The sequence below is a fragment of the Aptenodytes forsteri genome, unplaced genomic scaffold (genome assembly GCF_000699145.1).
Source record: "Aptenodytes forsteri isolate BGI_AS27 unplaced genomic scaffold, ASM69914v1 Scaffold290, whole genome shotgun sequence".
Lineage (NCBI taxonomy): Eukaryota > Metazoa > Chordata > Aves > Sphenisciformes > Spheniscidae > Aptenodytes > Aptenodytes forsteri.
The window spans coordinates 1,455,226-1,468,168 of NW_008795244.1; the positions used below are offsets into that span (position 1 = coordinate 1,455,226).

General features: G+C 38.0%; 1 protein-coding gene across 1 annotated transcript in view; it reads right to left on the minus strand.

The window, feature by feature from the left end:
- Positions 1 to 3,104: 3,104 nt before the first annotated feature.
- ANKRD13C (ankyrin repeat domain 13C) overlaps positions 3,105 to 12,943 on the minus strand; it is a 24,540-nt gene continuing 14,701 nt past the window's right edge. Inside the window, exons 9-12 of the mRNA XM_019471920.1 lie at positions 11,601 to 11,680; positions 9,730 to 9,828; positions 8,975 to 9,075; positions 3,105 to 7,816 (exon numbers count right to left, since the gene is read on the minus strand). Coding sequence (XP_019327465.1) covers positions 7,686 to 7,816; positions 8,975 to 9,075; positions 9,730 to 9,828; positions 11,601 to 11,680 — 411 coding nt within the window. The 3' untranslated portion in view covers positions 3,105 to 7,685. The remainder of the gene's footprint in view (positions 7,817 to 8,974; positions 9,076 to 9,729; positions 9,829 to 11,600; positions 11,681 to 12,943) is intronic.

Consider the following 12,943-nt stretch of genomic DNA (forward strand, 5'->3'; position numbering starts at 1 on the left):
TTTTCTTCATCTACCTATTTTAAAAAGACCGTAACAACTCCATCTCTTCAAAAACTGTAAGTGCAGTGACAAAGCTGATAAGCCTGCCATTTTAGCTCTAGTTAAGTATGTTACACTAAAGAAAGAATTATTTTACTTTTTGGGGGAATGTAGGGAATGGGCTTAAATGGGAAGCTAGAGGTATTATGGGACAAGTACTTTTAAAAAATATGTATTTGTAAAAATCTTTTGTATTTTCATTGAAATATGAACATTCACCTCTTCAGGATGGTAATGGAAGACTAGCAGAAACAGGAAGCAGAGAGTGCTTTCTGCATATAAAGTAGGCTGTTAATGTCAACTAAAAACTTACCGGTTTAAATTAGTGAGTTTTGGAATGAAACTAAAAAGTGGTGCTTGAACTTCTTGCATCTGGTGAGTCAAACCACCTTCTTTTTAAACTGTCCTTTTGCCCCAGGCAAAGTGGAACTTGCCATTTAGATCTGCAGTGTCATTTTTAGAATTTGTAGAAATGTAAATTTTTACCAACTGTTTTGAGTATTTTGTCAATACAGAGAGGTATATGTCATACAACCAGTTCTAGGCTTTTATTTCTGGTGGGGAGAGAGGGATAGTTCTTGTAATAAAATAAAAATAGCAAAGACAAGGTGCATGATGTCTTCATGAATGTGCCTTTTTTGTTGTCATCAAGATATTTATATGTGAAGTACAAGAACATAAACGGATTTATAGTAATAAAGTAAACCTCCTTGATCCTTAGACCTTGTTGTTGTGAAAGTTGTTCACGTGCTGTAATGAAGGACCAAGTCAGGGTATTGAGCTCAAGATGGTACGTCAGGGGCTACATGTAATTAAACTACGTTGTTTCTAGTTTATGTTACTAACAAACCAAGTCTGTGTTGTGTGTTAACTGCGTACCTCCGGCTGCCCAAGCCCAAATACAAACTGGAGAAACGTGTGGGTTTAGACCACATTTGCTAATTGCGCACATAACCTTACATATTTTTGGTTTATTGCCTTTCAGGGTTAAGAGTGTGCGTTGGCTGAGCCTGTAGAGCTGTGCTGTGGGAGGTGGCTGCCAGTTCCTTCAGGGAACAGTGTGTAACCCTTTCGGGTACTCCCCTCCAGGGGTGGTACAGACAGGCCACTGCCCTCCTCCCGCATTGCTTGAATCTGTACGAGAGCTTCCTCTCCCAGGTCTATGTATGCCACGCCGCACAGTTAGAGCACTGAGCCGGAAGAACAACAACTTTATTTTAGTAATTTTGAAGTTGGTTTGCTAATTAGTATGGAGCATCAGCTCACCTGCCTCTTGAGGTGAGGCCCTGCAAGTCATGTAACACAGTCACTACATTACTGAAGTAGTTTAATCCTGATTTAGGATCAGCTGCCTGTGGCCTCTGGCATTCTTACAGTGGTAACTTGCAGGAGTTTTTCCTCTTTAAATTCTACAGAGAACAGGGAAGCAATGGTTGGATGTGGAGGCAGCACCCATTAGTACTGGTTGGCTGGGTCACTGACAAAAGGTGCACTGAAGCATAGTAATTTAGTAACTTGCTAATTGTGAACTGAAGGGTGAGGGAAAGTGGTTCCTTGCTTTTTTCCCCCCAATGTCTGTTGGCAGGCTGCAACCAAAGATAGGCAACTATTTTTAGACCAAACCTAAAGTTATTGGAAAATGGCAACTAGGAACCACAGGTGAGTAATACTCTTTTGTGGGTTGCAGTTGTTAAAGCCCATGCTATATTAAATGTTTCAGTAGCTATTGTTTCTGCTACCAGAGTTCTTAAAACCCAAAACATTTTAATATCAAATAGGATTCATTTTTGCTTATGCATCAGCCTTACATTTGCTATTGTCAGATTTCAAGTTTCACTCAGATTCCCAGTAGTCCAGCTGCTCCATTTGCACATCAGCATCAAGGTGGCCAAAAGTGCGTTCCCTCCGACCTTGAGGGACAGGACATCTTTTCCTCTAAAATGAAACTAAAAATGTCAGTGGTGAGAAGTTGGAACAAAGTCAGGTACCCTGTCAGCATGCAGCTAATTCTGCAATATTTCATTTGGAATGAATGTATAAGACATGTCAAATGACACCGAAGTACCACAATCCAGATGGAAAAAGTTACATCCTGCTGTTGACGCTGGGGAATTTGATGTCAATAGCTGGGCCATCATACACAGATGACTTACTGTACATGAAAGAAAAGTGTCTTGCTCAGTCATACCTTCACAGTAATCAAGCTGGAAAGTCCCTAGCAAGTGTTGTCGTACTCATTTTGAAAGTACTTCATCATAGCAAAAGCCAGGCTACCCACGCTATTTAATGGTGTGTTGTAGCAACATAAAGGCTACAACTGCACAGTTTACCAGTTAAAAACAAAGGTTTTGGTAATGTTTTAAGTGCTTTCTGTAACTCCAAACATGAGTTTTCCTTGCCCTTCATAAATATGAGATTTTAAAAGTTAGCAAGTCCTTAACTATAGAGGGATGTCCTGATGTCTGCTCTGCACGCTCAACTTTTGATGCTTGCAGGAGGGCAGAAGAGCAATTCTCAGTTAAAAAAAAAAACCAAACTGAAAACCCTTCTACGTGGCAAAATGAAACTTCAGAAGTTCCAGGTTTTGCTCTTCAAGTCATCCACAGTTCTTCCAAGAGACCACTGCTATGACCAGTTGTCACATCTTGTTATTTAGATGAGTACATTTCGAAATTTAGGAGATGAAACTTCTGTAATTACTGAACACAGTTGAGCAAACTTAAAAGGTCTCCTTCCCTCCCTCCCAGGTAGCTATTTCTAAACTTCTGACTCCTTAGCTCTAGGTAAATGCCAGAAGCTACTGTTCATGTCCTTCCACCACTGCTATTCCACTGTGGACTAGGCAGTTCAATAAAATTTGGAGCTTTACAGAGGGTAAGGAACAGTCTATAATGAAAATGCAGGATTTTATTTAAAAAATGACCAATAAAATGCCCTTGCAGAATGTAGCAGTGTGAGCTTATCCCCTTGGATCAAATCCCTGCTCAGAGATGCATGTCTAGAGTGTATACATATCCTGAAAAGTACTGTGACAGGAGAGTTAACACTTGATTTTCACATGTTGAACAGTTTCAGAATCAAACAGCGTATTTTGGTCTTTATTCTAACAAATGATACAACCAAAAATTACTATTAGTGAAGGTAAGTTAAAAACATGGACCAGACAACTAGTAAAATGCAAAAAAGTGACATTGTTTCCATGATAATTACAAATTGTAAGGAAAATAAATGTGAAACTGCAGCATTACAGGAAATTTGTTAATACAGATTAAATAATGCAGTTATCCTTGCATGAATTACAAATCAAGAACAAATACATTCAAAAAAAAGCAACAGACAGTTGCTTTGAACATTAACTTAACAAGGTGGGTTTCCAGCACAAATATATCCAGAGTTTTTTTGTAACAAATAGTTTCAATACATAAATCAAGAATTGCAGTAAAGTGAGTACAGTGACTGGAACAGCAGCTCCTTGTAAGGAAAAAGAAAACACATTCCCTTTGCCACAAATTAAAGCAGTATTTTGGAAGACCAGTAAAACAGTTTGGTTAAGAAACAACCCTAGGAATTCTTTTGCAACAATTTCTTATTTCAGTTTACCAAAATTGATGGCTGTCTTTTAATACTTATTCATATAAAAAAAAAACCCTCACAGTCGTCAGGAAAAAAAAAAAGTGGCAAGATCAGAAAGAAACAAAGCCCCAAACTCTGAACTGAGGTGGTCTCTCCCACAGCCCTGGTACAGAGGTTTCCTCCTCCACACTTGTCACTCACGCACCGTTGTCAGCTTCACCTCAAAGAACACCACGGTGTCAGTGTGCATCTTAATACAGTGATTCTTACCCAACCTGTGCAAGCTCCCTTTTTCATCCCACTTGTGTTAACCATAAGTGATACCGTATACCTCAGCTGGTGTGTCCAGAAAGGCATTTTTAGTTACCCAGATATTCTTATATTCCAGGGTATTTTGTTGCAATGGAAGTCCCTACACGTGCACAAGTCAAATTAACAAGTTAAAGCTGACATGCTTCTTGTTACGCAGCAGTGATGAGACAACCTCTGTAAAACTGCTGTGGATATGTATTCACTCTACAGGGGACCAAACCTTCCCTTAACACCCGACATGGTCTTAAGGAAAAGATAAGGAGAAAAACAAAAATTAAGTTCTGCTAATCAATCCTGCTAGAAAAAAAATAAATTTCCAAAAGATATCTGAACAGGAGATCGCAAGTGGTAACGGACACGGGTGCCCACAGCACAGCTGCAGACGAAGGCTCCCTCTACACTAGAAACACTTCACCCACCCACAGCGCTGGCGAAGCTTCTGTGCAGACACATCCATACCGACAGATACACACTTTGTGTCAGTACAACACAAAAACCCTTGCAAGAAAAACAAATCATAGTGGATAAAACATTTATATCAGTGTGGACAGAGTCACCACTAAAGAACTGCACCAGCACAGCTACGCTGCCGGGATCACATCTCTTCACGCCTGTGGATTGCTACAGCTGTGCCAAGACGCAAGTCCCTAAGGTAGGCTCAGCCTAACATCCCTCTCGCTAATGAGGATTCCTGCAGCTTGCAGTGTATCCATCAGGAAACCATGCCCCAAGCGTCCCTATGTTTTAAGTTTTGAACCTTATCACTAGGAATGTTTCAGACAGAAAACACATCACCAAAAGTTGGAGGGAAATGTACCGAGAAACAGTTCACTGAGTCTTATTTCATGAGGCTGTCACAGGAATCTGAAAACAGTCACTGAACTGGAAAGGACAATCTGGTTGGAGTCAGATCATTCAGCTCCATAGCAGGAAGAAAAGAAGTAGCAGGGTATGCTCACCATAACAATGTAAAAAGACTACAGTCAACCAAATCTGTGTCCACTCTTCTCTGCTGACACTCCAAATTAGAGCAAGCCTTAATATAGCAACCCACTATAAAAAGTTTCTGCAAATCTTAAAACGTATCAAAGTTAGTAGTTGTGTAATCATGAAGGTTAAAAAAACCCCCACAAAATCTGCAGCCGGAGTCCATGGAAATCAGAGAAAACATTTCCACAAACTGCAGTGAGCTTTGAGTCAGACACCTCATTTGCCACCAGAAGACATGGGTTGTTCTATAGGCAGATGGAGATATACAGAACCCTGTTTTCATGTGAGGCTACACAAAAAGCTTTGTTTTGTTTTTAAAGTCTAAAATCCAGTCCATTGCAGCGGCTATATTGCCTAAACCACATAGCTCCAACTACGTATGTTCCTTCCTATGTCAGCAAGCTCTGTGATGGTAATTTGGAATAACCAAAAATGCAAAGTAATATGAAACACATGGTTCTTTCCCTGTAATACTGAGAAAAAGGATTTCTAACATTCATCTTATGGAGAAATGTTCTTCTGCGTTTGCTGAAATTTCCAAGCAACTCGGTCAGTACTCCTGTACGGCACCTGCACTCACTTCAGTTTCACACCTGGCACAAGACCCGATCCAGCAACACTACACTCAACATTCTACCCTGCAACGGGCATCTGTAACAGAGGGCGACAGGAGAAATCTGTATTTGGCCCCACTGACATTTAATCCTGACCTTCAGTACTGACAGGATAATTCAGTCTCTACATACATTCAACCCTGGTCTCTCATGGTAAGGATCTCAGCTGTTTCTAAGGAGGAGCATGAGGTGATCTCAATTTATACCACAGATGTAAAACACTTTAGGAATTCATAATTACTTGGAAGAAGTTTATCATTCCTACCAAGTGTTCAACATCTGCTACTGATACAGTACTTCAAAAGTAATTACAATTCTACATTTCCCTTTGCTTTTTCCCCCCCTATAGTTTTATTTTCAATTTGATTTTGAATTAAGAACTCCAAGGTATCGATCACAGTCTGCAAAGTAAACATTACTCACCTGTCAAACTCGTAGGTTTATAGTGATGCTGGAAGAGGATCAACCTCAACTTCCTATTTTCAGTTTATCTGTACTTTGCTGATAGTGATTCACTAGGACTCCACTTACAGAGTGGACACTGTACTTCTCTAGAGCAGCCTCTTTGGGTTTTATACAGACAGATTCCAGAAGTTTTGAAAGACCGTCTGCTTCAGACATGTATTTCCATGTTCTGTCGATGTGCCTGACAAGTCAGCTTTTATTGCCTTGTGATAAGCCATCTCCGTTTATCACCTACATGGTTAGTTAGGTTGGTTACCTTTACTAAGCATTGATGGTACTCTTTATAATAAAGTTTGATACTTAACTCTATTGATTTCCAGAAAAAGTTTTAACTACAGTGCACAAAGAATATAATTTTGAAAATATTTACATTTTTGTACAATTACACCACAGCACTTTAAATCTAAATTTCTTAATACAAACAAATAGCACCATTAGCCTTTTGCACAAATTCTTTCTAACAAACCAAAAAGCTGGATTATTGTCAAATTAGGAGACTGGAACCACTTGGAATGAGAATAAGCTCAAGAAGCCAGAGTACCAAAACGCCTACCTATTCAAAATATTAAGAGGAAGGAAATTAATCTGGAAACATCCTAAGCATTTGCAAATAAAGTCTTCCAATGTGAGCCCTATTCAATGTGCACTACAATTAAACTAACTTCAAGAGAAACTTTTTCTTATATGAAGATTTAATGCTTGAGCTTATTGTTCTAGTAACTCTTCATATGCATCCCATGTTTTCGAGTGGCTGCTGAATACAAATACAAGATAACCTAGTTGACACTCAACCATTATGGAGCAAGTCTCCTAAGTAAATGTGAAAAAAAAAAAAAGAAAAAAGTGACAATTTCTAGCTAATGAACCTCCGAGCATGCTAATCAACACAGCATCATGGACACAGCAGGGACTTTCAAGCCAGTATGACAAAGAGAAGTTAAGCGCGGAGCCAATGAAAGGAAGATTAACGAACAGCTCAGTGAAGAAATTAACGGTTCAGAGACATGGGTAGCACCACAATGGATTGCACTAATGTGTTAGAGGAGGTACCTTATTCCCCGCAGAGCGAATGCTATTTCTGAAGTGTACTGCAGTATGAAAATGCAATTGTTTAATGGTTACCATTTGGTTCATTCATCTACAGAAAATGCATTCCTTCTAATATACGTTCAACTAACATTCAAATTACTGAACTATACATAATGATACATAGTTTACAATTCATGAAAACAAAGCTTGAAAGAATATAATATGGTCATCTTAAGTATGGTGGGATGTTTTATAGGGCTAATATCCAGCTAAGACATTTCAACTTTTATGCTAATGGTCCAAGAGTGCTTTTTGTATCACCAAGAAATGTAAAAAATTTAAAAACGAATGATAGTCCTCACAGCTGTTAAGTATTCTCAGGGTCATCGAGGTGTCAGACTACCACGCTTGCAGTACTGGATGTATAAAAGTGTGAACGACGCATCAGGAGACTTGCTGTAAATCAGGAACTAGATTAGATGCCCATTAGAGAGAGTATCAGTACATCAGTCACTTGATGCATGTTCCCTTTTCTTCTGGATTATTAAGTTTATCCCTTCCTTTATGACCCACTTTTCTATCTATATCTGTGGGCTATTTGCATCCATTTGCTTTCACTGTGGTACGCTGGTATTGTTATTCACCAATAACCTTCCAGTTTAGTTAAAGATCAGGAAAACGGCTGGGGTCCTCCTTGTAGTCATCAGGAATTGTGAAGATGGATTCATCAAATTCATCATAACGGAACTCCTGAAAAGTCACAGTGGCTGTGATGGTGGGAAATACAGGAATATCTAGATAGGAAGTAAAATGGTACAATGAAGAGCAAAGAAATACAGGCTTACCAGTAATCACCAACTGTTACTTAAAGATTTTTAACTTCAGACTTGCTAAAGACGTAAAAGCTTGTTCAGTATTCTATACAATGGCGATTCAAAACTCTTAAAAAAAAGGAGGTGGTTTAAAGTAAGTTATTTCAGAATATACTCAGATACCCTGAGCGCGGAAACAATACCCAACTCAATACACCATTCAAAAAACTGTTAATAATATTATTAATTCAGTGGTTTTCCTTTCTTGATGCAAACTGACGACATGGAAACCAAGGTGCTGTGAACATACAGATTAATCTGTTAAAATAGAGGACATTCGCCTGAAGATGATACAAGATAAAAATAACCTTGCCACGTGTAAGCTTCAGTTGAGCAAATCCGCATGAAAAGACAAGCCTTTTTAATGTTTCCTTTAAAATATAACCCTTTTCCAATTTGTATTGAGGTTGAACACTTAAGAATTATCCTCAGTAAAACTGGCTTGCCCATGAACTAACTTAATGAGCTAAGCAAAAATCCAATCCTCAATAAACAGAGATGTGCAAATATGATAGGAGGTAGAATATAGTCTGTTCTGAATTGTCTAGCTTAAACAGCTTACCGGTATGCAAGAAATCCTGTAACGCTTAAAAAAGGTACTATTACTTTTTGGCAGTTTATGCTGTGATAATCTATACCATGAATAAATTGCTTTATACATTTCCATTTATTAGAAGTGTAATAGTTTTCTATTTATTTGTAAGTGAAAAATATATCACCAGTAATCCTTGAGGAAAAAGAAATACAAAAATGCTACAAAATACTTAACTCGTGACTGAGATCATCCTTTAATGCAACAATAATTCAGCATATCTACATTACTCTTAGAACAAGACCCTAGGATTAGGAAAATGTAAATTACAGAGCTCTCTTCCTGACTAGGACTATATTCACCTTTCAGCTGCAGATTTCCTATCTTACTTCCACTAACTTAACTATGTTCTCCTGAAACCTACAGCAAGACACTCTTAGGTAAGAGAGTTCTTTTCCAAAACTCAACAGAAGTTTTGAACATATTGCATGAGTAAGTACACACATTTTGGAAATACAAAGCCATAAGAGTTGCTGTAGTCATCTTACCTAATTTTACAGGAAAGCCTGGTGGAAGCTTCATTTGAACAAATTCTCTAAGTTTGTTAAAGTGCTTGAAGGGTGCAATTACTTCTAAAACATTCAACAATCTGAAAAGGAAAACAGCTTTCATTACAAATTCTTGTTTCAGAAGCTTTCCCTCTAGAAAAGATAGAAATGACCCAAAGAGCAAGGTGATAAAAAAGGAGTTGAAGAATTACATTATGCTTATATATCTATCTCCTTAGAGCTTCAATATCAGCATCCTCACATTCAGTTCTTAGTGATCTGTATTGTATTACCATAGGTGTACAAATAAACATCAAAATATTAATTTCTTGTCCTCATTTTACACACGAGACTGAAGCATATAGTACCACACCCTCTTCTCCATGGACATAAGGAACCTGACATGGTTTTGTATTGGTTTAGAGGACATAACTTTGTGCTAAAACTTGTTACGGGCAAAAATGTTTTAGAATTCTGTAGGCACATCAGTATTGTGACAAGTTAATGATAAACCTGGTCAAACCTCTGGTCTTGTCAAGTAAGATAAGCACTTGGCTCTTTGCAATAACAGGCACACCAGCACCGAAGTCCCTAATTTTAACAGTTTACTCGCTTAACAGTGTGACTTCATTCACAAGGTTTTGAACTGCCAAATTCCCTCCGTATCTGAAGATACGAAGAATTTTGCAGTTCATAAACACGTTAAAACATTTCCTACATATAAATACCATTCATGGCCAATAATTTTGACTTACGATTCAATTCCTAAGGGAAATTCCTGGCTCATAGCTATCGTGGCTTTAAAGGTTTTCTTGCTTTCTTTGCAGACCAGCTCTCTACCCAGATGAGGAGCTCTGTAAGGGAGAGGGGAGAAAGACGAAGTCAGTTTTTCTCTCAGTGAAACCTTGGTTTTAAAGGAAGGAAGACAGACTCAGGTTTGAAACCGTCAGTAAAGAATCCCTACAATAAAGCAAATACTTTAAAAGTAAAAGCTGTGCATAGTAAAGATGAGTAAGTAACCATCTTAACTTAGATTACTATGAGTTCTGCTAAACCGGGAGACAAGACAAAAACAGTTAGGGAAACGACTTAAAAATCTTCAAATAATTCCTCATAAACATTATGTTAATAAACACTATAGAAAGACATGACAACTACCCAGAAATATATACAGCTGATTTCAGATGTTAATTGAAACAGTCTGTATGTGAACAAAGTATCAAGTTAAACTAGAAAAAGGTTAATTTGCTTTCAGCCTAAAATATGAAACAATCTCAGAGAAAGTGAAGAAGTTACTCTACTATCACTAGAAGGCAATACCAGAAAACACAGGACAGAAAATTCTGTTATAGGAGAGGAATAGACAGGTAATAAATAAGATAACAAATCTTTTCCTCTTTTGCTTTATATTAGCTAGAAACCTAGATTTCCCATTAAACTCCCTTCAGTTAATCAGATTATTAAACAAAGCGAAATCTTATATACATATGTATTTCTGTACCAATAGTAATAGCTGTTCATGCATAACCTATTTATTCTGCTTGAATATTCATTCTATCTCAAATACATTAAAAATAAAATTAGTTAAAAAAAACCAAAAAACCCAAAACAGATCCATGTGCCTTTTTAGTAAGCCTGTACTGTAATATCATCATATTCCCTGGTAACATCTGACTATAGGCTAGTCTAGTATCTTTGGAGAAAGGACTTTTATCATTGTTACTTATGTGACATACTCAGTCCATTTTTTGGTCCTTCTACATTCAACAGCTAAACAGCATACAGTCCTTGAAAATAAATTCAACTGCATACATCTTCTAAAATCAAACTACTGTAAATTAATTTAAATTATAGCTGTTTGCTACCTAGTTACACACCTAGAGGAGAGTATCTTGCAAAGATCTAGCCAGTACTAGGAGATCTGTATGTTCTTGTATTCCAGAAGTGTGCATTTTTGTACACTGCCACTTCTACTACAGTCTCATTAAATCATAAACTTTTATTTTAAACATGGTGAATTGTATTATTTATTACTATCATAAATAAAGATAAATAAATTACAGCAATGAATTTGTCAGAAAAATCTTCCTTAAAAAAAAAGCCAGCTTAGATGTGCATATTTTCCAAATGTTTCAAACCACGGGTATCAGGTAGATGCCCATCCAATATTTTTATCACCAGTTGATGCAATAATACTGTTTACGTATACAGGTATCAGCTTCCCAGCCAGCCTACATCATAAATAAAGATAAATAAATTACAGCAATGAATTTGTCAGAAAAATCTTCCTTAAAAAAAAAGCCAGCTTAGATGTGCATATTTTCCAAATGTTTCAAACCACGGGTATCAGGTAGATGCCCATCCAATATTTTTATCACCAGTTGATGCAATAATACTGTTTACGTATACAGGTATCAGCTTCCCAGCCAGCCTACTGAAGAATGTTAAACATCCAAGACATCAAACCCAATGTTCCTCTGTCCCCAGAAAACTATAAACAAAAAGCACCCACAAACTAGAGAACACAAAAAAAACCCACCCCAAAACCAAAACAAAAACCACAACCCCAAACCAATAATCTAAAGGCGTCTATGGGAATTAATGTCAATAAAACAAAAATACTTACTTTCCATTTTCAGCAGATATATACTCTTCCCATGTAATTGTATTGGGTGATGGTGGAGTAAGTGACTGCCGTCTGACAGGCTGTTCAGAAAAACATGTCTTAACTGTTTATCTTTCCTTATATTCTCTTAGAATTTTGCCATTCAAAAGATACAACTGTACTTCAATTCTACGAAGAACAGCAATATAGTCTATCCAGTTTGTAGCTGATACTTCACTGGGCTTTTCCATCTCCTGCTCTTGCTCTCACAGTCTCCATTGAGGTATTTGGCCTCAAACTGTATTTTACATAGAAGTTGGCTGTTTTAATACATCAGTTAATCAGTTAATTCAAGTGTCTGAATGACAAGTAACAAAGCACAAGCTAATACAGAAATAAATCAATCATTTTTAAAAGGCTATATTGTGTGTTCCCAGATGATGTCTGGCTCATTCTGAATAGCTCTTGATTTCATGGTGATAATAACAGGCTTAGTTCATTTTAATGAAGCTAAAGGAAAACACGATTGAAAAGAAAACCAGAAAGGCTTTCTAAACAATAAACATTTGATCTAAAAGAAGTTAAAGTGATTTGCCACAGCCAAAACCATCATCTTTTACTAAGAGACAAATTAAGACTGAAATATCCAGTATAATCACAGAAATTTCTCAATGTGTGCACTAATCAGGATAATTAATTAACATATGTGCTGGTTTTGGCTGGGATAAAGTTAATTTTCTTCATAGTAGTTAGTATGGGGCTATGTTTTGGATTTGTGCTGAAAACAGTGTTGATAACACAGGGATGTTTTCATTATTGCTGAGCAGTGCTTACACAGAGTAAAGGCTTTTTCTGCTTCTCACCCCACCCCACCAGTGAGTAGGCTGGGGGTGCACAAGAAGCTGGGCCAGGACACGGCCCGGAGAGCTGACCTCAACTGACCAAGTGCTCGAGCCTCACCGCCCAAGCCACAGAAGGCAAAAGCGGGGACTGGGAGAATGAAGAGCCGCCCACTGTGGGAGAATATCAGGTTCAAGATCATCTAAGGCACCTGAAGGTGCACAAGTCCATGGGACCTGATGAGATCCATCCGCGGGTCCTGAGGGAACTGGCGGATGAAGTTCCTAAACCACTATCCATCGTATTTGAGAAGTCGTGGCAGGCCAGTGAAGTTCCCACTGACTGGAAAAGGGGAAACATAACCCCCATTTTTAAAAAGGGAAAAAAGGAAGACCCAGGGAACTACAGGCCAGTCAGTCTCACCTCTGTGCCTGGGAAGATCATGGAACAGATCCTCCTGGAAGCTATGCTAAGGCACATGGAGGACAGGGAGGTGATTCGAGACAGCCAGCATGGCTTCACCA